The sequence below is a fragment of the Alligator mississippiensis genome, chromosome 4 (assembly GCF_030867095.1).
Source record: "Alligator mississippiensis isolate rAllMis1 chromosome 4, rAllMis1, whole genome shotgun sequence".
Taxonomy (NCBI): domain Eukaryota; kingdom Metazoa; phylum Chordata; order Crocodylia; family Alligatoridae; genus Alligator; species Alligator mississippiensis.
Window position 1 is genome coordinate 30,978,102 of NC_081827.1, and position 25,382 is coordinate 31,003,483.

At 41.6% G+C, this 25,382-nt stretch overlaps 1 protein-coding gene across 1 annotated transcript in view; it reads right to left on the minus strand.

The window, feature by feature from the left end:
• Window positions 1-25,382, minus strand: part of CERK (ceramide kinase) — a 66,522-nt gene that overhangs the window by 21,629 nt on the left and 19,511 nt on the right. The window contains exons 3-7 of the mRNA XM_014606453.3: window positions 23,692-23,814; window positions 20,172-20,297; window positions 17,082-17,145; window positions 11,573-11,718; window positions 966-1,040 (exon numbers count right to left, since the gene is read on the minus strand). Coding sequence (XP_014461939.1) covers window positions 966-1,040; window positions 11,573-11,718; window positions 17,082-17,145; window positions 20,172-20,297; window positions 23,692-23,814 — 534 coding nt within the window. The remainder of the gene's footprint in view (window positions 1-965; window positions 1,041-11,572; window positions 11,719-17,081; window positions 17,146-20,171; window positions 20,298-23,691; window positions 23,815-25,382) is intronic.

Genomic DNA, 25,382 nt, shown 5'->3' on the forward strand with positions numbered 1-25,382 from the left:
CTCAGATATTTATAATAAAGTATATTGTGTCAGGGTTATTGCAACTCCTGTGCCAATGAATAAGCACATTGCCAGGAAGAAATGTATTTCTTGCGTGTGGAGTTGTTACATGTGGGGCTAGTTCTGAGGTGGTTCTTTGGAGGTGTATCTTGGTACAAAGAGGTATTTCAATATTGGGTCAGATCTCTGCATTGACACCGGTGACAGTACTGCTGTCTCTAGTGCCTTATTCATAGTTTATGTCCTGCTCTCATCTCTCAATGTTGGAGAGTCTAAAAGACTTCCTTTTTGTAGAAACTTCAAGATTTACTTAAGGATAAGTTTGCTAAGCACTTTGAACTGCACTTGCACTTGATGCAATGTGTCACTCAGCAAATTAAGAGCACATCCATACAAGCGCGCACAGGCAGGGGCGTATGTTTCTCACGGGACAAATAGCAGCAGCACATTGACCCATTGCTATGTCACATTTGTGCTGCTGCTTTTTGTTCCACACAAATTGACCTGGGTGGGGTAGGAGAGGCTGAGGCCAGCACCTGTGCTGGCCCCAGCAGCCTTACTTAGGGTCCCGGGGAGCTCCTGGGGCAGCAGTGGTGCTGACCCAGCTGCTTAGAGCCTGGCTGGCAGCCAGAGCTTGGTTCTGGTTGGCCAGGCTGTTTCTGGTGATGCACACTGCTGCCATGTGTGCTACACTGCTTTTTAGTGGTGTTTTTTTGACACCAGGATCTCCCTGTGTCAAATTTTGGCACCACGCTGTGAATTAGCAGCACGGTGAATGGGTGCGCATGTGCTGCGTGTGGTCTGCAGTGCCTTTATCTACAGAAGTAAATATGAGCTCCTATCTTATATATTTGAACTGTTCTATTAGACATGTAAAAAAAAAAAAGCCGACATAGAAATGAGTGATTTCTGAATATTCTGATGAACTTGATAGCAAGGTAGTGAAATGTGAGGCAAATACCTACCTACAATAATATGTAATGCTGATGTTTCTGGATCAATGATGCCCACTGTCGCATAGCATATACAATCTGTGGAACCTGTAAAATGAATATGTTTTTCATTTTCCATCTTTTAATAATGAAATAAATAGTCCTTTTAATGGTGCAGATAAAAATGCTATATCCTATCACTTAATTTTATTCCCTTGTTTACCATGGACAAATACAATGATGTCAGAGCAGGGCCCTATAATCCAGTCTACTGTGCTGCCGGTGGGTCTTGGATTGGCCCTAAGTGCCACATGAAGCACATGCTGGCTCTGGCCCTGACCCCATGAGCCACACATGGTATGTGTCCCAGTCTGGCCCCATTCGCTACATGCAGCGTGCATGCCACCTTCAGTCCCATGTTCCACACACAGTTGGGGTGCACTGCAGGCAGCTCCTGCACCAGACTGGCTCAGTATGCTGGATCCAGCCTGAAGGGCCAGATGAGTTTGATACCCCTGGACAAACAGAGCAGAACCAAACAACACTAGGATATGAACATTTAATTAGGATGCTTAAAATCAGAACACTAATTTTGTCTGTCAATAAACTTTACTCCTGCCCCTGCACAAAGTCTAAGCACTTGCATTTTATACAATGTTGCAAGCAGGAACTGAGGAAGTGTAGTCAGATCTTTCCTCAAAGAAAAAATTTCAAGATTGCACCACAGGCTTTCCTACTCTGTAGATACAGATGGGGAAAATGGTGACTCATTCACTGGCAGGCAATCTTGAAGGATGCACAGAGGTATTGCTTAGTCAGTCACAAATACATTAACTATTATTATTCATTGCAGTCAGCTTTGCTTAAATTCCTTATTTTTGTTTGAGGAGCAAGCAGACAGTTATTTACATAAAATGTGCAATAAAGCTAACATATTTGGGTTACTTATACTTGTACTCACATGATCACTCAGTTCTGTCTAGAACATTCCTTTAGTCTTATTAATCTTTTCTCTGAATAAAAATGCCTTTTCTTTTGCACCAACTGTTATGACAATGTAAAATTACTTCCTTACAGACAGTTTAACTAGTCAATAACTCTGCATCTGCATTGTAAAAATGTCTGCAACAAAGTGAAACACTAAAATCACAGTGGTATCCATTTAGCAGATATGCTGGAATATTACAAAGATGTAGGTTTATTTATTAGGAAAATATCTTTGCTTGGAAGAGCGGTTTTAGATATATTTAACATTCCAAAATAGAACTGTTAAGAACAACATTTTGCTCTATACAGATCAGAGAAAATTATTTTTATTCCACATACCTCTCTACAGGAGCTTGAAAAAGAGGGGAATTCTAGTATCATGCTAACATACACAGATGAAAGTAGAACTGACTAGAAGAGTAAGTGCAAGACAGAAAATGACTCTAGTTTATTTTCAGTCTTCCAATTAATGTAATATAAAATGTATACATTTGATTTTTTTTTCAATTTCAATCATCTAAGGGTTGAGCTGTAATACAGAAAACAAAGATCTAACTGAAAAAAGCAACATAACAGCATCCCTTAAATTTTCAGCAATTTAGCATACCTTTGTGTGTAACATATGGTTATTTAACAAACCCAAACAAGTACGTTTAGAATTAAAAGATACAACTGTAAAATAATAGAAAAGATCCATGAAATGAAATGGATATTAGATATAGTGCTTCAAATGGATTGCAGGATTAATTTATAACCATAACTATGAATCAACACCCCAGATTAGATTATTAAAAATATATATTTTGATTTTCTGCCTATAGATTTTATGCTTTTAATTTGAGCAGGAAAATATCTAGAGCAAAACAGTGATTCAGAAGGCACTGGTACTTCTCATATACTAATTAACTCCATTAATGAGAAAATTAATGAGGAAATTGCCAGGAACAGAGTGAGATTCAAAAAGTCCTGCTTCAGGTGCTTAAATCCAAAACTGCAGTTTTGAAAATCCCCAACTTCAGCGACTTGGACGAGGGAGCGAAGCGTACTCTGTCCAAGTTTGCAGATGACACAAAACTGTGGGGAGAAGTGGACATGCCAGAGGGCAGGGAACAGCTACAAGCAGACCTGGATAGGTTGGACAAGTGGGCAGAAAACAACAGAATGCAGTTCAACAACGAAAAATGCAACGTGCTGCACCTAGGGAGGAAAAATGTCCAGCATACCTACTGCCTAGGAAATGACCTGCTGGGTGGCACGGAAGTGGAAAAGGATCTTGGAGTCCTAGTGGACTCCAAGATGAACATGAGTCGGCAGTGAGACGAAGCCATCAGAAAAGCTAATGGCACTTTATCGTGCATCAGCAGATGCATGACGAATAGATCCAAAGAGGTGATACTTCCCCTCTATTGGGCACTGGTCAGACCGCAGTTGGAGTACTGCGTGCAATTCTGGGCGCCGCATTTCAAGAGGGATGTGGATAACCTGGAGAGGGTCCAGAGAAGGGCCACTCGTATGGTTAAGGGCTTGCAGGCCAAGCCCTACGAGGAGAGACTAGAGAACCTGGACCTTTTCAGCCTCCGCAAGAGAAGGTTGAGAGGCGATCTTGTGGCTGCCTATAAGTTCATCACGGGGGCACGGAAAGGAATTGGTGAGGTTTTATTCACCAAGGCGCCCCCAGGGGTTACAAGAAATAATGGCCACAAGCTAGCTGAGAGCAGATTTAGACTGGACATTAGGAAGAACTTTTTCACAGTTCGAGTGGCCAAGGTCTGGAACAGGCTCCCAAGGGAGGTGGTGCTCTCTCCTACCCTGGGGGTCTTCAAGAGGAGGTTGGATAGGCATCTAGCTGGGGTCATCTAGACCCAGCACTCTTTCCTGCCTATGCAGGGGGTCGGACTCGATGACCTATTGAGGTCCCTTCCGACCCTAACATCTATGAATCTATGAAACTCACTTCCCACCAAACCCTGAAGCTGACTGAAATCCTGAGTTCATGAATACATTATTTGCTTCCCACCTGAAAGTTCTGTTTTTTCATATGTATAAGAGCATCTCAGTTTGAACGGGACTCAACAGCGTTTTGTCTCTATTGAAGTACAAGCTTGACTGTAATCCCAAAGAAATACCCTTTCCTCTGCTCGAGGTCCCCTGATGGATTTGATGTGGTAGGCATTCTCTAAGGCATTTATTCAGGATAAGAAATCACACAAAATGCATGGATAACTAAAATTTCTTTCAAAATGCAGCCAGAGGACAAGATGGTTGTGGCGTCCATTTATATAATGGTCTAGTGACTAAAGCACCTGCCCAAGACATGGGAGACTCAAATTCAGTTTCCTTCTCTGCTCTGAGGAATTAAAATCCATATCTTCTAAGGGCATGCTCCAATCATTAAGCTATTAACTAGGTTGGATGGCAGCACTTTCCATCCCTTCCTGTTGTAGCAATGCCGTTGTCCAACAAAGAATACAAGATCTGCTGAGATAAAAAGCAAGCGAGAGAATGACTCTGTAGTCTACTGGTTAGGAAATTTATCTGGGAGTTTGTCTTGCAGGACTGGACTAACTCACCAGAACTGAGAACTTCCACCTCTCAGGTCAGTCACTGTCCTTCTGACCCAATTAATTTTGCACTCTTGGCTTCTTAGTGTCCACAGGAAAGTTGGAAACTACCCACAACAACCTAGAGAAGTGGTTTTGAACCTTCCTGGATTCAAGGCACCCTCTGGATAATGCCAGCTCTTAGCTTTTGTTTTTTGACTATGGAAAAGTAATAAGAGCAATTCTTTTGTTGCGAAGAGCTCACAAGAAGCACAATAGGTCAGAATGTTTTTGACAGTTTTGATTCCCATCTGAAATCTCTGGATTTATTTTGTGAGTTGTATTGGTATTTGTACACCTAAGAGTGCTAATATTGTGTAGTACCCATGACACCCTTTAACAGATCTTGTTGTACTGCAGTTAAGAATCACTGGTGTAAAGTCTGCTGATTAGGCAATCTTCTCAGAGACGGGTTTGAATTTCAGAGTCTCCCACTTCTTGACCAAGTGCTGTAATTACTAGGCTAGCTTATAAAAGGAGGTGCCATTAGCACTATATCCTCATCCAGTCATATTTTAAGACTCTACCATCCTCAACTCTTGTAGAGAAAGCTTGCAAGTGCCATTTTCAGAGCTGGGGATCCCAAGTGTTCAGATGTGCCTCCCATGCAACCCCAAGCTGGAGATCTAGGCTCCAAAGGGAGGGACTCAGGATCTGCCGCTATGCTCATCATGACCTACTGCCAGCTCTAGGCAGCTCCCTGCTCAGCATCCTGGGGTTTTTACATTCCATTCTGTGCTTAGGCACTTACCTCACCAGACATTACATAAGAAGCCTACATGCCTAACAGGTGGCTCTGGATTAACACTGAAGGGACTGAGCATCTAAAAGTAGGTGTCCAAATACTTAAGGCCATTGTTACTATACCTAATACACCTATGTGAGGTGTTCCTTCAAGCTTTACTCTAGCAATTTGAAGAATTCCTACCCCCCGCCCCCCTATTTAGTCTACCTGCCTACTTTCAGATATACCACAAGCATCCTGGATTGTAAACACCAGTTATGCACAGAATGCTCAACTTGCATGCCCACTTTACATGATAAGAAATAGGTGGAGAAATGTATTGACTTCAATCTAGTGCTTGTGTTTTCTTTTCACTTCCTTTCACTTCAGAAGTACAGCATTGTTGAATAAGAAAAGCCATTCTCTGTATGGCATAGTCCCTGTTATCTTCCCTGCCAAAGACTGGAAGAAAGTTCCACACCCTGTTGAACATTTAGTAGAAGCCAGCTACAAGACTTGGAAAACTGAGGTTTGTACCACAACAGCATAATTTTAAATAATTCAAGGCATTTGTTTAAAAATAAAAATCAATAGGGCATGTGTTAGATTAAACTGGTTTACTGACAGATTTCAGAAACCTAGTTAATGAGGAGAAACCACAGAGCCAGACTGTTCTTAAGGTGTTTGCCTAGGTATCTTCTCTTGGTCCAAAGCTATTTAATCCAGATAATTAAATCTTCGCTGCTAACTGGTTTTCAAGTGATGAATATTGCTAGGATAGTAGGTATGAGGACATGTTACTGTTAGGAGTAATATGAATGGCCTAGCTCAAATGTTACATTCCCACCGTGTTTTAATACAGCCAAATGCGGTGCAATCCATTGTGGAACCAAGAATGTAGGTTGTACCCAGTTGTTTTGGTACGCAGTAGCTTAGAAGCAGGGATCCCTACAGGGTTATAGGGTTGGAAGGGATATAAAGGACCATCTGATCCAAGTCCCTCCATGAAGGCTCTTCCTAAATTATCTGTATCCAATGCTTTTTGCTTGAAAGCCTCCAATGAAGGAGACCCACAACTTCCCTGTAGACATGCAGGGAGGCTGCTCTGATGCACTGTAATTACAGCATGTCAAAACAGACTCAGTTAATTGAGTCTGCTGGAGAATGCTAATTAGTGCACTCCAGCAGCCTCCACATTTCATGCATCAGCATCCCCATGCTTCCAAATGGTAGTGGGGACGCTTTAACTAAAGCTCTTGGAGCTGCTCAAATGAAAATGCCCCCTCTTCAATCCCCAAGCATGTGTAAACATGCCCTGTATTCCACTACCACACTGTTTTAATAGTAAGGAAGTTCCAATACTTAATCTAAATCATCTCTGCTATAATTAGAAGCCTTTGTTCTGCCTCCTGCAGCAAAGAACAGTTATAAACTACCTCAGTCCAATGCTGTGGCAAAAAGAAAGAGAGAAGTATGGAAGAAGGAATTACACTAGAAACAAGAAAGGGATCTTGCCACTGTATACAATAATAGTATTACTACAATGAAAAGACAGCAACCAGATCTGATGCCCTTATTTCCAGGGCATGGAAATAATACAGTTGAGAGGAACATCACACAATGAACCAGGGGCTTAAAAGCAAGCTTTACTACCAGACCCAAAGAGCTCAACTTATGAAGCTTATCTAGAAGAGGTCACTTGGCTACTGCATATAGGTACATAAAATTCTTTTTTCCATATCCAAGACCTTTAATCTTGCTAAAAAAGAGCAAAAAGATAGAAGCTGAAGTCAGAGAAATCTAACCTCAGCCAGTTACCTGCCAGGATCCTGAAGGACTTTAAGCATTAGGTTTAAAAAAAAAAAAGAAATAAAATAAATAGCTAGATGTTTTGTTTGTTTTTTTGCCTTCCTTTTAAGTATCTGAGCTTGGTCACAGCAAAAAGGTAGGATGATAGCTATGTGAACTAAAGCTTTAAGGTGACACAGCAAGTCACTTTTCTAGATGCCTGGCTGATGAGTCTTGCCCCATGCTCAGATTCATTGGAAGTACATTTTTCTCAAGGATAAGCAAGGATCACCCACCTACCACAAAAATCATATGAACATGTCTTCCCTGAGCAACTTTCTGTCATTGCAGGTACCATAGACTGTGGTGGCACTTTGCTCTCTCCTATTCTTTTCCTGAGTCAATTAGTTTAGCCTGAGGACTGAAATACTTTAGTGTAAAGTTTTTAGACTTATTATGGAAATTGGTAGGTGATACTTAATGGCATATATCATATGATATACACAAAGTTGGACAAGACTATCTGAGATTCCCATCTGGCCTTAAAAATTATGAAAAATACTACTGCTCTCTGGATACAGCTCTACTTTGGGGAGGGAAAAAAAAATCACACCACATTCGCTTTTCTTCAAGCCTGCTGGATGACACTTAAGAGAAAGTAATTTTATTGTCCAAAACAGACTGCAGAGGAGTAAGAATGGATAAAAGTAAAAACCTTTTGTCAAGCTGTTACTATTTTACAGTGAACTAGACTTAGAGTGTTGTGACAGACAAGCACATATTGATTCATGGGGTCAGATTTGTAGGACAACTGCAGTTAATTAATATGGAAATTCAGCAGCCAGGGCAGCAGTCGAAATAGTAGGCTTTATTCATGCTAGTAAATGCAAAAGTTTGTATATTGATTTATTCCTTAAATAATGAAGTATAATTGGTGATCTTTTAACCAAAGGACATATCAAAGAAATATGATAGTTGTGAAAACAAATGAGCAAGTGGTCAGATGTCAACATATGCTTATTCACTAATTATATAAAATTGTTCACTGTTCATAATATATTACTGATTAACATTTTAAACAGTAGTTTTGATTTTTAATGGTGATTAAAAACATAATTTTCTTAAAAGCCATGTGGGTTAAAAGTACTTGATGTCTAAGATCCTTTTACTAGCCATGTAATGGACAGGTATAATAAATACAAAAATGGTGCAAACATGCAAAGTAAGTTTTTGGGAGAAAAGCTTCCCATAAGAACAGAGTTAATTAAGTACAAATTTTCAGCTAAAATAGTTTCCTTCTACAACTCATATTTTCTAGTCCTAAATCATTTCAGCATCAACTGAAGCCAATTCTGAATTCCCCAAGACAACTTCTATTATTAGTAAATGCACGTGTAGACACGCCCAGTTATGCTGGTTTAAATTGACTGTGCAGGAAGTGGAAATAGGCCAGCGTCTACATGTGCAGGTGTTAAAGCACATTAACACTGTGTGGAATGACTTAGGACTCAAGTTAGTCCCAAATCAGTACACATACACAGTGTAACTGTGCAGTAAGGAGTCTACATGTGCATTACTGTGCAGTAACTAATCAGGTGTAAACTTGATACCTGCATGATGCAGGTATCAAATTTATGCTCAAGTCAGTGTAAGTCACCATATTTACTGTGCAGTACAGGCGTGCACGTGCAGACGTGAGCCTGTACTGTGGAGTCATTTTAGTTACTGTGCAGTAAATGCATACATGTAGATGTGCCCACTGGGAAGCCTGGACAAAATTTGGTACCTTTTAATAGTGTTTTCATTCTGTTCCAAAACAGGATGGAACATACATTACTTCAGTATGTTAATTCTCATTTGAAGCATTTGCAATACATAACTTAAATCTTGTATCATGCCAGACGAAGTATTTGAAAATCCAAAAACAGCTAACAGTCTCTCCACAGCTGCCCCTAAGATACATAAAGAGGCAGAAAATGTGTTGTAACCAAATGGAGAACTGTTCAGTATGAAAGTCAATATTATTGTCTGTATGTCAGAGAAGTCCGAGTGGTGTTGTAGCCATATTGGTCCATAAATGTGAGAAAAATAAGGCTTTTTGGTGATATCTTTGACTGTACCAACCATATGACTGGGAGAGATGTTTGTGTCAGAAAGCTTGGGAGAGCATATAACATCTTTCCCAACCATACAGTTGTTCCAATTAAAGACTTTCAAAAATCCTTGCTTCTTTCAAAGAAGTTAACAGCTATGTTATGCTCCCTGGTGGGTGAGCTACAGAAACTCTAATCAGGTAAAGTACCACTGTCAGTGGCTTCACCAAGGGCTGTAGAGAATTCTAGCAACCTTTCCAAAAGTTTGACAGGATGTATCTGGCATCTGGCTTTCAGCATGCAGGAGCAGCTCAAAATGAGAGGTGAAAGATTTGTACATCAAATTGATTAGTCAAAACATCAGGGAGGTAGATATACTCTGCATCTATTTCCTTCCTTTGTTTTGGGGGTGGGGAGGAAAGGAGAAGCTAAGAAGTAACTTTACACTTAAAAAACCTAACACACACATTCTCAAATGTATGCAAGAAAGTATGTTCATTTTCGGATATTCTTCAGAAGATATTAAAACAAACAAACAAACAACCCTTAGGTTTAAACATGTTAATTAAATGTTTTCCAGAATCACTATCCAGAGACAAAATTAAAAATCTCTAAAACTATGTTATGCAATTATCAGCATGAATTACAGCCTTACAAGTAATACATGACTAGTGTATGCAATATATATTCATACAGCAGATCACTTGGACTATACAGCAGACAACAAAGAAAGCAACAGCTCTTTCATCTATGACAAACAGACTATAAAGGATATAGCACAAGGAAGTGATCCAAGACATTAAGTACTGTTTGATGTAAGTCAAGATATTTTTACAGACACTAACCTAAAATATACAGTTAACTTAAAATGGTGATAAATCAATCCATTTATATCAGGAAGGTAAAGGGCTAATCAACTTCTTTCTAAAGTCTTACTTCCTCCACTTTTGAAAGAGGCACAACTGTAGTGTTAAATGGCAGTTAACCATACCTTGTTTAGGTAGATTAGCATTTTCAAAGCTGGAAACTTAAGCAGAAAAATACCTGATTCAAGTCAATAGAAAGTTTCCCTAACCAAAAAAAGAAGGAAAGGGAACTATATATATATTCATCTAATTGAGAAATGTATTGTCAATGTACAATAAGAATTTCAGAGATTTTACTTTTAAATGGCACCAAGTGATCTGTCTCTCATAACCATTCTTTAATTCTGTTGCATAACTGATCAGTCCAACAAGTCAGTTTTGTGCCTTACCTGGACATTTGTTCCCACCTCCTGCCATGCTAATGCTATCCCTACTCATTACTAATACTGACTCCTGTACTAAAGCCAAAGTATCAGATCACTCTTTTGAGGGGACCCTTTGGGATCTTTACTTTTTTTGCCTTCTGGGTCATTAACCTTCAAGCACCACAGAAAGCAACCCTTTCAGATAACATTTGTTGGTGAAACTAGTTTGTTACTTAGGGACTGAACTCCAAGGGAATAATTCTGATCGATACCAGTCACTGGCAAAAAGGCCTGAGAAGGTGACTGCAATAGGGAACTAGCACTGACTAGTGTTTTAAAGGCATACAGGAGAGTTAACGGAGGGTGTTTAACTACAAAACAAAGACAAAGTGCACTTGTGTCTGGAACCTGTAGACTTATACATCAGTGGTCTGGATTGTGATAGAAATTGCAAGAAAGGAGGTGTGAGTATTGCACAAATTCACTGTTTGCATGGAGTTTACAAATGATGAATTCAAATAAAGTACTACCTTTCCACTTCATGTTGTATGGCAGGGGTCAGCAACCCATGGCTGTTTAGCCATGTCTTCCACATTTGGAAACTGGGGGCTCTCCCTATACCACACTGCAGTCAACTGCCTGGGGCTCTGTCAGAGGGGAGCTCTGCCTGTGCCCTGCTGTGGCCAAGCAGCATAGACTCTAGTGAGGAGAGAGGGACCTTTTTCCATGAGCACGGCACCTGAGTAGTAGAGAGTTGTGGCAGTGGCTTGAACTTAAAGCCACCCACCTCCCCCGTCACTAGAAGACATTGCCAACCCTTGTCACAGGGAGTTTCGCATCAGAACAAAGTATTTAGTAGATGTGCTTCTAATCAACAGACTTTATTCCCTGGTGCTTCCAGATAGATTGATGTGTTAGTATGGGTTTGTATCTCTCTCATTTGGCAGTGTTTTGGTGCTTGCCAGCACATTAAAGCAAGAGAGCACCTCCTGGGTGCTCTAGTAGCAAAAACATTAGCATACTTATATATTGATTTCTCTTGATAAAAACCACTTGCAAAAAAGAATGTAGTGTTACACTAGGTATACTGTGACACTAAACTTCTGTGGGCATCTTCATAGAGTATTACTATTCATAGTGTTTAAGAGGTAGGCTTTGCTACAAAAAGCTAATAAAGGAATAAAATAAACTTAAAGTTAACCCTTTTGCAATCTTACCAGCAGGGATTATGCCAATCCTTATACTGCATTGGGCTAGCGGCGTTTTGGGATTATTTTGATCTATGCCAGAATCCTTCTGTATTCTTCCAATTAGACCATGCATCACTTCACTGAACATGCCGTCCCCACCAACACAAACAATACTGCCAGAAAACACAAATTAGAGTGCATGCTAACAATCAATAAACAACACATTTAATGCTTTATTTAGAGCACATATAAACTTGTCAGAGAAAGTCACTTTTGTTTTCCTTAGCCTTTATTAGTCATAAATGTGGCCACAGTCAACTCAAAATACTCAATTTAAAACACACAAAAAAAAGGCTACATTTTCAGGAAACAAACAGGCCCTGTCTCTTTCAACTAGCTTTTCAACTGTATTCCCCTCTTTTTAAAGTTGTATTTCTGTCCCCTGGTGGTGTGAAAACACAGGCAAACATCAGTGGAAACTAACAATACAAGCAAAACACTGAAACAGGACTGTACACAGAATTGCCTAATGTACTATATGAACAAACCAGAAATAAGTTTCTCTTTTTAAACTTACCTTCTTAAAATCTTGTAAATTAACATGTAGCTGCAGACAGAATGGTAATATTTAGGTTGACAGTGATCATTTAATATAGATATTACATACAGTGGCCTCCAAAGCAAAAAGTCATATGCTTGCTTATGGCTTCCGATTGTGGCTGAACCTTGATTTTGTTTTTTAATTTCATTTGAATTAATTTCATAGGCATAATGCCACTTTTGCATGTTTGGCAATCTGTACAAAACAGACATGAATGGAGAATAGGCACTGTACAGGGCAGATCAGAATAAAATTCTTTCTATCATTCAATATACACAAGCCATTGTTCTGCTATGCTATATTTCATGTTATTTGTTGATTCATACATTTTACATTCTGTCATTATCATTGTACTGCTTCATTTGCAACCTGATCCAACTCTTGGAATAGAGCAGAGAAACTGAGTCATGCTGTAGACAAGTAACATTTATCCCATAAGAAACCTCTTTTGTTCCTAAACAGGGGGTCAGTCCTACAGAGCAAAGCAATGCTTGCTGTATATATAGGTCAAACAGCTTGTTTTTAAAAAGCAAGAGATAAATTCTTAAAGCTGAGCTTTATTATGCATCACTAACTCCCTTAAAAGATATTCTATGGCCAGTTAAATGCTTAAGTAATTCCTGTTTTGATTTAAAATCTGATCCCTGACATGGTGGATGGAAGGAATGGGTTTAGAATCAAAGCCAAAATTACTCAGCTCTTCAACAGCAGGTACAGAGTCAGCACTACATAAATGTTCTCTTCCAAAAGGTTAATCCTCACGGCCAGTTACGGTATCTAAGAGCTGAAATTCATCTCAACAGTATTATTTTGACTCAAACTGGTCAGAAAGCCAATGCAGGAAGCACTGAGTTTTACGTGAAGTTTCCTCACTAGGGTTGCTACTACTTTTAAATGTTCCATGAACTGGCATCTCACGGCACTGTACATTTTGTAGATATTTCAGCAGGTCAAGGAGAATGCTGTTCAGTAGTACAGATGTGACAAATACAGGAGGCAGGTAGAGGGGAAGGGTTTTCCAAAAGGGAAAGTTGTGAAGTAGATGAAGATCTATAGCAGCTACATATGTAGTGGGCATGTGGGTGGAACAAATGGATGTTATGTAATGGATATAAAACATCATTGTATGCTGACAGGCACTGATAGTTCATTTCAGCATTATGATGGATGAGGACCTCCTCAGTGATCCAGTCAGTGAAGAGAAAGTTACTCCTGTATTACTTTGGTGGATTATATGACTATACTGGTCTTATGGAATAAGGGTAGTGGAAAGAACGAACAGGAATTTCATACAGTTCATTTAGATAACCATCCTCAAGCATGTACCTGGAAGATTATGGGGAAAGCTTCAAGCACCCTGTATCCTGTCTCCAACCTGTAAGCCTTGTTTTTCCAAATCTGGGAGACAGGAGTTCAAAACAAATACTAAACATTCAGTTACCAGTCTTTCTTCTCAAAAATGCTCTTATTGGAAACTACCTAAGGAGAGAAAACAAAGACACTCCACAGATGTAATCTAAAGAAGTGGGAGCTTCCCAGACAGAGGGAATAATATGACTTGGCAAGATCAGGATTGGATATGCACTGTTTTACTGCTTTAAAGCTAGTTTTCACTCCGATTCCTGCTTCACAGTGCTCCAATTGTATTACTGTTCAGGTAGCTGACAGACTTAATTGACTTAATGGATCATTGTTCCTCACTCTACGGATGTTATCTATTGTCTCTCCTTTTTAATGGTCTAGATGTTCTGCCAGCCAAGCTAACCTCCTTTAGAGCAATTCTGCCATCTTCTAGCTGCTCCTGGTCTTTCTATTTCACACCCTCTTTAGCACAAACTCTTTTCAAAATCATATATCCACCCATCAAGACCAGCCTTTAGCTTTAGTTATTCAAGAAAAGGAGAGTGAATCAGGCGAAGAGTGGGCTCTGTCCCTGCTCTCTGCGATCATAACACTGGAAAACAAATTTTCTTCATTCTACCTCTCAAAAAATAAAGTACATATTCTATTTGGGGGTGTGTTATATGCAAGAAAATATGGTACATATTTTTCATTCCATCCAGGAAGAGCACATACCAACTGCTGAAACTTCCTTAGCCTGACGAAGGGTTTTTGAACTTGAAAGCTTGCTTAATAACTATTTTCCAACTATTTGGGTTGGTCTAACAAAAGATATCAAATTCACCCAAGGAACCTTATCTGCCTATGTCCTTAGACCAACACGGCTACAACCTACACCCATGGTACATATTATGTATTTACTGAATTACTGCAAGACATTGAGGAAAAAACACTATCCCCCTACACGCACATGGTTCAGGCTTTGGTCTGAGCTATAACAAATAAGTTTCACTTAAAATCTAGTCCTGTATCACATTTGAAAGTTTTAATGCTATTTAGCAATTACAGAGACAGATATCCCTCTGTAGACTTTCTGGGTGCCAACGATGGGGGGAGGGGGAAGGAAGGGGAGGAAAAATACAGTGCTTTACTAGAAGAGGAAGCACATCAGTTTGACCCAGCTTGCCCAACATCTGTACAGACTGCACGCTGCAGCAGGGCTTTTTGACACTTTTATCTAATACCTTATATTCAATTAGCTATTAGATAAAAGTGCCAAAAAGCCCTGGTAAAGCGTGAGATCTATACAGATATTGGGTGAGCTGGGTCAAACTGATGTGATGCTCTTTTGGGAATGTGCTGTGCTCAGTGAAAGGGCGCGCCAAGCTGAAAGTAGAGTGCTGCTTCCCCTGCCGCCTCCCCCCCCAAATGTCTGTAAGCAACCTTTCTTATTAAGACTGTAGGAAATCTTGGGGTTGGCTTGCCTAGGGGTTGATTCCAAGCCTCCTTAGGAGCTACCTTTTAGTCACTACTACTCTTTCTGAAAACACAATGGAGAAAAACTTGGGAGTAAGGATTTTTGGACATGAATTAGGAAAGAATTTTATAGTGTGCTAAATACAGCTTCCCTTTCCACAGGCATAAAAACTAGAACCAAAACTACCTTACTAAAAAGGAAGCTGTGAGTTCAAGCCTATATTCTGGAGCTGAAGTAGCTAAACTACAGTAATTGAAAGCTAGCTTCAACCTTATGCATCAAGAGATGCAGTAAATGGAATTCTGGTCAAGCAAAGTGGTGTCGTATGCCAGTTATTTTTTAGGGGAGATTTTCAAAAATGCCTACAATATTTAGGCTTCGTGCTCTAAATGACGTGGAACACTCAGCTTTTCTAGATTCAGAATTTTAAATGCCAAACATTTGAGAATATAACAAAGTCCTTCCATTCCCTGTACCCAGATTTAGATTCCCTGTACTCTGACCGTTTCTAGGTTTACTTAAGTTCATAGTAGACAAGCCTGTTTTGATAGCCTCTTGAGACCCTGTGTCCTGGATTAATTAAGGCTTTTGCAAAATATTTAAAACCCTCAAAATCTGACCAGTTCAAAACACCACTTTTTAGTTTGATATGAAAAGTTAAGTAAGTCTCAAAAAGGAATCCTGCCAATATTACTACTCTTGGTAAAATTTTCCCCTCCAGACAGAAGTGTAAGTCTACAGATGGACAGTTAAGGATGAAAACAATTCTCTACTGCCACAATTTGTAATCACCTCATTTCCTCGCTCAATGTATATCACACATCCGACTTTATATTCTCTGCTTGGAAAAGGTTTCCTACCCAAAAATCCATTTCCAAAGTACTGCAACACTGGCATTTCCTACTATATATTATAATTAACACATTATGGGCACATCTACATGTGCGCTTTAGTGTATGGTAGATTATTTTGCTGTGCATTAAAGTATCACGTAAAAAAAACATGATATTATGCTAATGAGCAGTAAAATAATCTATTGTGCATTGTCACTAAAAAAGCATGCCTGTGCTACTGCCCCAAATGAGGCAGGTGGCTGCCTTGGCTCCAACTCTAGCTGCTGCTATCTGGAGTCAGGAGCCATTGAATCAACAGCATCTGTGGTGGGTCCACAGCTGGTGACAGCGCAGGTCAGGAATGGAGCAGGGGGAAACAAAGGAGTCAGGCTGCTTGCCTCCGCCCTCCACCATTGCTTTCCCACCATGAATAACTGGTGCCTCCTGCAACTGGGGGGGCACCAGAGCAGCAAGCAGGGACTGCCCTCAGCCGCCACCCGCTCTGTCGGTGGGGACCACCTTCAGCCACGTCAATAGTGGGAGGTGGCAACTGCCCGCAAAAGCTTGCAGTGGCCAGTTTCAGGTCGGGCACATGCTCCACTGTGTCCCCCTGTGTGTTGCCTATGCTTTCCCCATTGCTAGTCTCCTACAGCAGGAGCGGGAGGGGAGCACAAATATGAGACAACCCTCCAATAATTAGATTCCACACATGGAAAATTATAACAAATTTATAATTTTCCTTGTATAGAATCAAAACTGCTGGGTGTAATTTTCAATTCAAAGTTGTCATGGTTTTAGGTAAGTAAATTTGATAGTTTCTAAACTTTTTCAATGTTTGGCTTTTAAAATGAAATATACAAATATGAAATATTACACAGTAACCCAAGTCAGCTGAAAACTCTTGATGCAAAATACTTAAGTATCCAAGCCTCCAGTGTTTAAAGAAGTTTGTTTAGGGGAGATTAGGAGCCAAATAGTATGTTCAATTGTTGGATGAACAAATATATGTAAAATTGACTGAGCATATGAAGTTCAAGTTCAAAAATAAATAAATAAATTGATGTTAGACACTAAATTAGCACTTTAATTATTGCTTTTGAAATCTAAAATTCACAAACTCTCTCAATCTAAGTTTACAAGTAATTCACAAACCCTGCTTTTCTAATCATGTCATTAAAAGTCAAAAGTAGTGAGCGGATTACTTGAATTCTAGAGGGGAAAAATGTTATTAAACCTTATATTACACATTTTGGGAAAAAACACTATATAAATAAAATCACTTACCCATCATATTTATATATATTAACTTCAAATAAGTTATCCTTAGCATGGTTAGCATGTTCAGTTACTATAGAGAAAGATAAAACAGATATTTATTCACTCAAGACTTCATATTAAGCTCAATTCCACAAACTTAAAATAATGAAATGAACACAACTGCCAACCAAAACAAGACTACTGCAAAGTCTCTAATTACCAAAGTAATTAACTTCAATGGATTTTAAAGCAAGGAAAGAATTGAGAAATACATGTACTACATAAGGAAATTATTAAACCTAATTTTTGTAAGTGTTAATTTAACTATCAATAAAAAAGCTAGCATTGTGAACCAGTATGTTAGTAACTATATCATCAGGATAAACAAAGGGTGTGATTTAAATTGCTTTACACACAAAGGCTAGGGACAGACATTACACATAAACCGGTTTAAGTGATCAGAAACTGGTTTAAACCTGTAACAGAACAGGCATTCAGTGCACATAAACCAGTCTGAGATAAACCTAGTTGGATGTAGTATCAGACTTAACCGATTTGGCTCAAACTGGTTTATGCAATGTCTGTCCCAGACCCCTTGCGGGTTTAAATTAAATCAGACTCCCCTAGCATCCCAGCATGCTCTCAGGGCAGGGCTCTGCTCTGCTTCAGAGCAGAGCTGGCTCTGCCCTCTCTAGCCAAAGCAGGGACAGGACGTGGTGAGACACCGGGTATCATGGCACTGTTAAGGCAAAGTGGGCAGGGAGGGGTTTAATTCTCCCCTACTTCCCTTCCTCCCCCACGGCAGCCAGGATCTTCCTGTCAGCTGGGAAGCAGAGGGGAGGGGACTGCAGCACTGGCCCTTAGGGCTGGCAGACCCTGGCTGCAGGGCAGAAGGGACCAGAAGGGACAAAGGGAGGAATTTCCCCCTTTCCCTGCTCCCTTCGCCTTAAGGCACTATGCCAGGACAGATGTTCCGTGGGGCAGGGAGGGGGGCTCTGTTCTGTACTGAGGGGGGAAACTCTTCTCCCTCTTCCTGCTCCCCCCAGGGTGGGGAAGGGGGGCTCTGGAGGGTGCACTCCTCCTCCTCCCGCCTCTCCACCTCCCAGGGCTGGGAGGGGGGAGGGGCTTTATGCAAGCCTGCCAGGCCCCGAAGGGGGACGTTTCCCCTCCTCTTCACCCGCTGCAGCTGCAGCTGTTACAGCAACTCTCTGCGCCCTGGCTGCGTAGTGCCGCACAGAGCCCCTCCTCACCCTGGGAGGGGGAAAGGGGAGAGGAGCAGGAGGAAGAGTCCTCCTCCGGGGCTGGGACCAGGCCAGGCAGCCTCACATATAGATCCCCTCTCATCTTCCCCTTGCTCCTCCCCCTTGCTACTATGTGGTGGGTAGGCGGAGCTCTATGCAATGCTGCCTGGCCCCTAGATAGGGACTCTTCCCCAACCCCCCCCGCCGTGACAGGGCAGGGAGGGGGGCTCTGTTCCATGCTGGGGGGTAGTTTTTCCCCCTCCTCCTTCCTCTGACCCCACACCCAGATAAGCCACTGCCCAGCCAGCCACCAACCGCACATGCCAGGCTCCACTCACTGACAGGGGAAGCAGCTGCCTGGCTGCGCTCACCTCCCTATCACTGAGCTGCACCCACCAGGGTGGCCCTGCCCCCACAGCCCAACCCAGCCCCACAAAGTGGCCGCCTTAGCTGGGGCTGAGCGAGGCCAGGTCGGGCTGGGTCACAAGGCCGAGGCCACCCCTGGCACCTGTGGCTCCATTAAAGCCTCTCTCAAGACTCTGGCCAGGCCAGGCTGGGGAATACTGCAAGAGCTGCCCCTCCCTGCCCCATGACAGTGTGGGGTGGAAAAGGAAGGGGGGGAAGAGTCCCTACCCAGCACTGAACAGAACCCCTCTGCCCCGTGGGGTGGGGGCAGAAGTGTCCCCCTCCAGGGCCAGAGCCAGGGAGTGGCTGCCAGCACAGAGCCCCCACCCCTTGGCAACAGGAGTTGTGGGGAGGAGGAGGATGGGGAAAGAGTATACCCCAGCATGGAGCAGAGTCCCCCTCCCTGCCCCGCAGGGGGGGTTTGGGGAAAAGGAAGAGAAGGAGGAGGGAGGAGAAGGGGGAAAAGCCCCCCCCTGCACTGAATAGAGCCCCCCTCCACACCCTGGGGTGGTGAGGGAGGAAGGGGAAGAGTTCCCATCTGGGGTCGGGCAGCGCTGTGTGTGGGGATTGCTCCCAGCTGTCAGGGAGCTGCTGGGATGGGCAGAGCTCTTCTCTCCTCTTCCTCTTCCTCCCCCCCACCAGCAGAGGATCTCTCTTCCCCCACCCCAGTGGAGAGGTGTAGAGGGTCCACAGGGGTGCACATGCACCCCCTGACAGCAGCGTTCTCGGGCAGGGAGGCAAGCGACAGTGCTGGTGCCCCCCCAAGAGCACCGGCGGGGGAATGGGGGTGCCAGGAGAAGCGGTCCCCGCCATGGTCGATCGCGTTCACCCAGAAGTGCCAGCAGTGAACCGCTGCCACTTGCAGGTCAGCAGCTGACTGTCCACTGGGGGCAAGTGCCCCCCCCCCCCCCCCGACTCAGGAGGCACCAGTTGCCCATGCCTCACCGTCAAAAACCCTGCAGGCCAAGGTGGGGGGGTTTAAACCCCTCCTTAGTCTAACTTGGACCTGCCAGAGCCTGGCCACACCCCCCTCAGCTCAGCTTCCCCATTGGAAGGGAAGGGCTGGTGTAGTGCCCCCAGGCTTCTGGCCTGAGCCACTGCAGGCATGTGTCGAACATCTATCCACTTGCAAACTGGTTCACTCTCTGCAGGTTAGACTATCCTGCGAAGATTGAATCAATGGCTCGGGCTTTTGGAACATCTGTCCCTAGCCAAAGAGAAAAGAATAGGATGTTTCATAAAACAAAGACTTTTTATTGCTAAGAACTATCACAATTTACTAAATGTAGTAAGAATGTAATTTATATCATCTGGAAGTTGTGAACTTCAGTGATACAGATGCACTAGCTAAAAATAATTTTTATTTAATTTCACAGATTTATTCATGGATAAAACTGTGTTCTTAAAAAAAAAGATACATTTATGCTGAAAAAAATTAATAAGAGATTGAAGAACAACACTGGTTACTCACTAACAACATCAGCTGAGATAGAAGCTAGATTAAAGAGTGGAGCCACTTTTTGTTCATAGATCCTCTTCCCTTGCCGTTTTCCACCATATGGATTAATATATACAAGCAATCGCTTTGGCCTAGACTCTGTCATGATGAAACCAAGAAATACAGTAGTAAGCAATTCTATATAAAAATAGGCATTTTTCATAATTAACAGTGTGAAATTCCTTATAAAAATATAATGATTTAAAGAAATTATACAAAAATAAAAGCAATGGGTATAAAAGATTTTTGTAACGTTACAGTAAGCAGATTAGACAAGTTCCTTATGGAGAAAAGCATGTGATTCATACTACTTTAATTATGTTCTGTATTATTTATAATGCATTTCCACTAGATAAAATGAAAGTTAGTGACATCAGAGCTTCAAACAAGATGAAACTAAGGTGGCAATCCAAAAAAGGGAAGTGACTTTTCTTGAGTAGCAGTGTACACAGAAACTGAATGCTATGTGTAGGTGAGTTATATTAGAGATCTCTCTGGATATAAGGTATTATTAGCATTCTAGAAAACAGCTTAAGTAGCAGACAACTGAAATGCTCATCTGCCATATAATAAAATGGTAAGAAAATGTTGTAAAGTTGTGTGTTGCACTTCAGGAATCTTTCCAATATATATCTATCTCACTATAAAATAAACTTAAGTCCTCTTGGAAGAGTTTGTAACCATTTGACCTTGTCCCTTGGGGTGCTCTGGTGAACAGGTGTTCCCCCAGATCCTGATGTACACCCCTTATATAGGTGGTTGCCTATAAGGGGTGTACATCAGGATCTGGGGGAACGCCTGTTCACCAGAGCACCCCAAGGGACGACTAGGTCAAACGGTCACAAACTCCAAGACCATTTCAGGCTGGACATAAAGAAGAACTTCTTTACTATCCGAGCCCCCAAGGCCTGGAACAGACTGCCTCCAGAGGTGATGCAAGCACCTTCTCTGGACTCCTTTAAGAGACATTTATCTTGCTGGGATCCTTTGACCCCAGCTGACTTCCTGCCCATGGGGCAGAGGGCTGGACTTGATGATCTTCCAAGGTCCCTTCCAACCCTAATGTCTATGAATCTATGAAGTCTATTCAACTACAGTTTCATACTGCAATGGTAGAAGTTTGAGTTAGTGGATTCAATGGGGGAGTATGCGTGTGTGGCAGGGAACACGATACAAAGAGCTAGTCTAGTAGACACCTCAAATGGGGTTTAGTAGATACAGAATAATGTTTCTGAAAAGTACGAGTAGAGTTCCATATTTTTACATAGTTAATATAAATCATCCCTACTTTAAAAGAAAAATAAACTTTCACAGGAAACCTGATTGAGCTGGAAAAAGAATTCTGACCTCATGACAGTCCTTGAACCACACAAACATACATTCTTTTCTTGTAAAAATAATTGATATCCTACAGCAGTGGTTGGGAACTCTTAAGCTGTGGGCCAGAAGAACCCAGCTCCAGCCTGACATGGCTGGCAGCACATCAGCAACCCAGATTGGGGGTGGACAGCCATTTCTCCCAGCCCCGCAACCACCTCCCAGCTGCAGCACAGGGACAGCTGGAAGCAGCACAGCCCTGTTACAAGTGCAGACAAAAGAACTGTGTTGGGGCCATTCAGCTTCCAGCTGTGTCTGCACTGCTGTCACTTCTCCCTGCTGTACATTGGTCCTGGCCTAAAGAGCTAGCATAATTTTTTTCTGTATAGATTTGGTTGGGATTATTTTTACTGGCTCATCTGTTTCAATAACCAAGACAGAAGTGGTTAAAAAAATTGCTATGAAAAAGATTATCTTCTTTTCTGAAAGAATATAGCTTTATATTTTTAGCCACTCCAGATTTACTCGTCTTAGTGCTTCTACTGTAATTTGGAATGGCATAATTAGATATTTTATAGTGGTTGAATTCATTGGCTATGATCAAGCCTGTGCTTGTTTCATTTCTCAGGTGCAGTTTCATCACAATCAAGCAGCAAACCAGGGAACAATTGCTAAACAGTGGCCACGTCTACCGAGACGCTGACTACGCAGTCGTTACTTTGCAGTCATTTAGTACTTGTATAAACAAGTACTCAATACAAGTACTAGTATTACACAAGTACTAAATGACTGCACAGTAACCCAAGTTACTGTGCAGTAGTGCCGACAAACAGTTTTATGACACTACTGCGCAATAGCCTAATACTACTGCACAATAACACTGTATCACGGTTTTTGCCACGCAACGCTACTGTTTAGTGGTATTGGCCTACTGCACAGCCAGCCTCTCATGTGTACATACGTGTCTAGTATGTGTTACATCCAAAACAGAAGTACTGCAGTTACCTTAACTGAGAAGGAAAACTTGGCTGACAATATCAGGTCTTGCCCAGGCATATGCCCAGGAAGTATGTACCAGCTCCAGAAGCCTTATGGAAATCATAAAGTAGAGAGATACAACTGGATTAAATGCCATGGTTTGAGTTATATATGAAAGCAAGTTAGATGATCTGCTAACCCCTGTTGGGTTACAACTACAGAAGGAAAAGGTTCAAGCTTGTAGCTTCTGGACAGCTCATGGCTAGTAGTAGAAAAGCAATTTACTCATTAAAAAGTGATCTCTCAAATTAGAATTAAGCTAATATTAAGGTTTTGCACATTAAGGAAATTTACAATTAAGATAAGGAGAGCATACACAAATGGAGTGATTTTGCTTTCTTTTGACACTTGCCTAGAATGGCGTAGATTAGAAATCATCCTGTTGTATCCAGGTGTGGGGCTAGATGACCTGCTAAATAGCCCTAATTTTTCTATGATTTGATGATGATTCTTTGAATTTGTGTTATAATAGGGATAGAAAGCTTCTCTCAAACATAGTAGTTAAATGGCCAGCAATTGGCAAGCACTTTGAAGATGACACTTATGTGGATACTACCTTGGTTTACCATGGGAGGAAAAGTTAGCACGTCTTTAGTTACTTGTAACAGACATAGGTTTTCATTTCCCAAGCCTTTGGCAAAATTTACTATAACTATATACCTACATTTGACTTGAACTTAGCATGGTGGGGCCCTGATAACAAAAGAGCTTCTAAGTGCTATACAAACACACACAAAAAAGCATAATCCTTACGTCATTGGCTTTCCAATTGACAACAGAAATATGAGGGGAGAAAGTGGGAAGACAGAAAACAGGAGCTAAAAGCCAGCATGTATGTTTGAAGCTAATAAAGTTAGGGGAGGCTAAACTAAAGTTCAGATGGTGGTTATACGACAGCATGATCCCCTGTATATGTATATTGCACACGCAGAGGTCAGGGTCCTTTGCCAGCATTTTCATAAGCAAAGCTTCTCCATGCCTGTTATTCTACTTCAAATAGGCTAGGCTTCAAGCCAATTCCACATTCCCTTCCTTGGGAAGATATAAAAGATAGTTCTAAGAGATGTGTCAAAATCTTAACTAACCTACTTCATGTACCTTGAAAATAATGTTTATTAGAGTAATTTACTCAACTTACTCTGTGAATCAAGTAATTCTTTAAGTGCCTGTATCCACTGGTTACACAGCTGTTCATCAATGCACCAAAACGTTATTTCACTGCACCGCCAGCGGTGGTTTCGTGCTCTTTTAATATAATGCACTGTCAAAAGAAGTCAATTTAATCCCATAAGTTCTGCATGTAGTCTGAAATACACTTTTTGTAGCTTGTATTCATGCTTAAACACTAAAACATAATGAAAAGGCATTAATGGCTACAAAATTATGACCATTCCTTCCAAGAACATTTTTCTATTGGAACGATGAGAAATGAAAACTTCCATATAAAGTGTTAAAAAATGTGTTTCACATCACCAGATAACAAAAACATAATCACAGTAATTCCTTTTAAGTTCAAATTACAGTTCCTGCTCAAATATTGAAAACGAACTTTAAAAACAAATACTACTTTTTCCAGAAACCAATTACAGAAATGATTTGAGAAATGCAAAAACTACTCTATTCATGTGCCTGAATTTTTGTTTTGAAAAAAAATACATCATTTCAAATTTGAACAGTTCAAGTAATAAATATTTTTTAAAATGCATAGGTCTCAGAATCTCCCTTTTCACACTAGATGACAGAGAGACTAAAGGAATAGAGTGCAATTAAAAAAAAAAAACTTTTAAAAGTCAATTTTAGTCCTTTCTGGTAGTACGTGTGTATAGGAGAAGAGAACCAGGAAGGAACTCTCTCTCATGAGTGATAAATACACCTAAAGACTTGAAGAATATGTTCTGGCCACACAGTACTGACATTATGCTTGCGTCAGGGGAACAGCCTCTCCTAGCACAAAGGCAGCATACAGCCATTCAAAGGCTTTCCTGCAGAAGAAAAAAAGGATCTTTCACAAGAAAGTACTACCTCTTCCAACCAGGAAGAACTCTCCCTGCCTGTATTAACTTGAATGGCTGCCCACTTCTCTTGGGGGTTGAGGACACCCAATATCTGTTTCTCCTCCTGCTGTCCAAGGGAAACAGAAGGAGAGAGAAAGTGCTCAGAGTCAAGCTGTCATGGAACCCTGTGGGAACCCCACCCCTATCCCACCAGTCAACTTACCTGCAGTATGCAGGGCCATTCTCCTGACCTGGAAACCCTCCTCCAGCCCTGGAGGGGTCCTGATGAGAAAGAGTGCCTCTGCCCAGGGCACTCCTCCAGTTCAATTTGGAGGTATAATTTGGAGGAGACCAGAGGATGGGGGCAGAAAGGCTGGTGCAGGTGCAGGTCCAGCTGGAGCCATCCTGGAACTCCCCGGGTACAACTGGGAGCTAGAAGATTACCTACCTCACCTCCCTCCATTTTGGTTCTCTGTCCCCAGGCTTTAAATACTACCCTCTCTGGCTCACCACCCTGATTCACAGCCCTGCCACTTTAAATTCCATGTGTTGCCCAGGTGGGTGGCACACACAGCAATTTAAAAGCTGGGGCCCAAAGGTAGAGAGGCTATCCATGACCCCACTTCTCCACACCTCCAGCATGGGGTGTCACGCTGTGTGCACCTCATGTAGGCTGTCAAAGAGGTGACTTAAAACCTAAGGAAGCTGCCTGCTGACAGCCTGCCACACTTCATCTGCATAGCTCGCCAGCGAAAGGGCTGAAATGCATGTACACTCTGGCCCCTAGCCTATTTTTCTACCTGTAAGAACTTCAGAGAAATTCTTACCAGTAAAA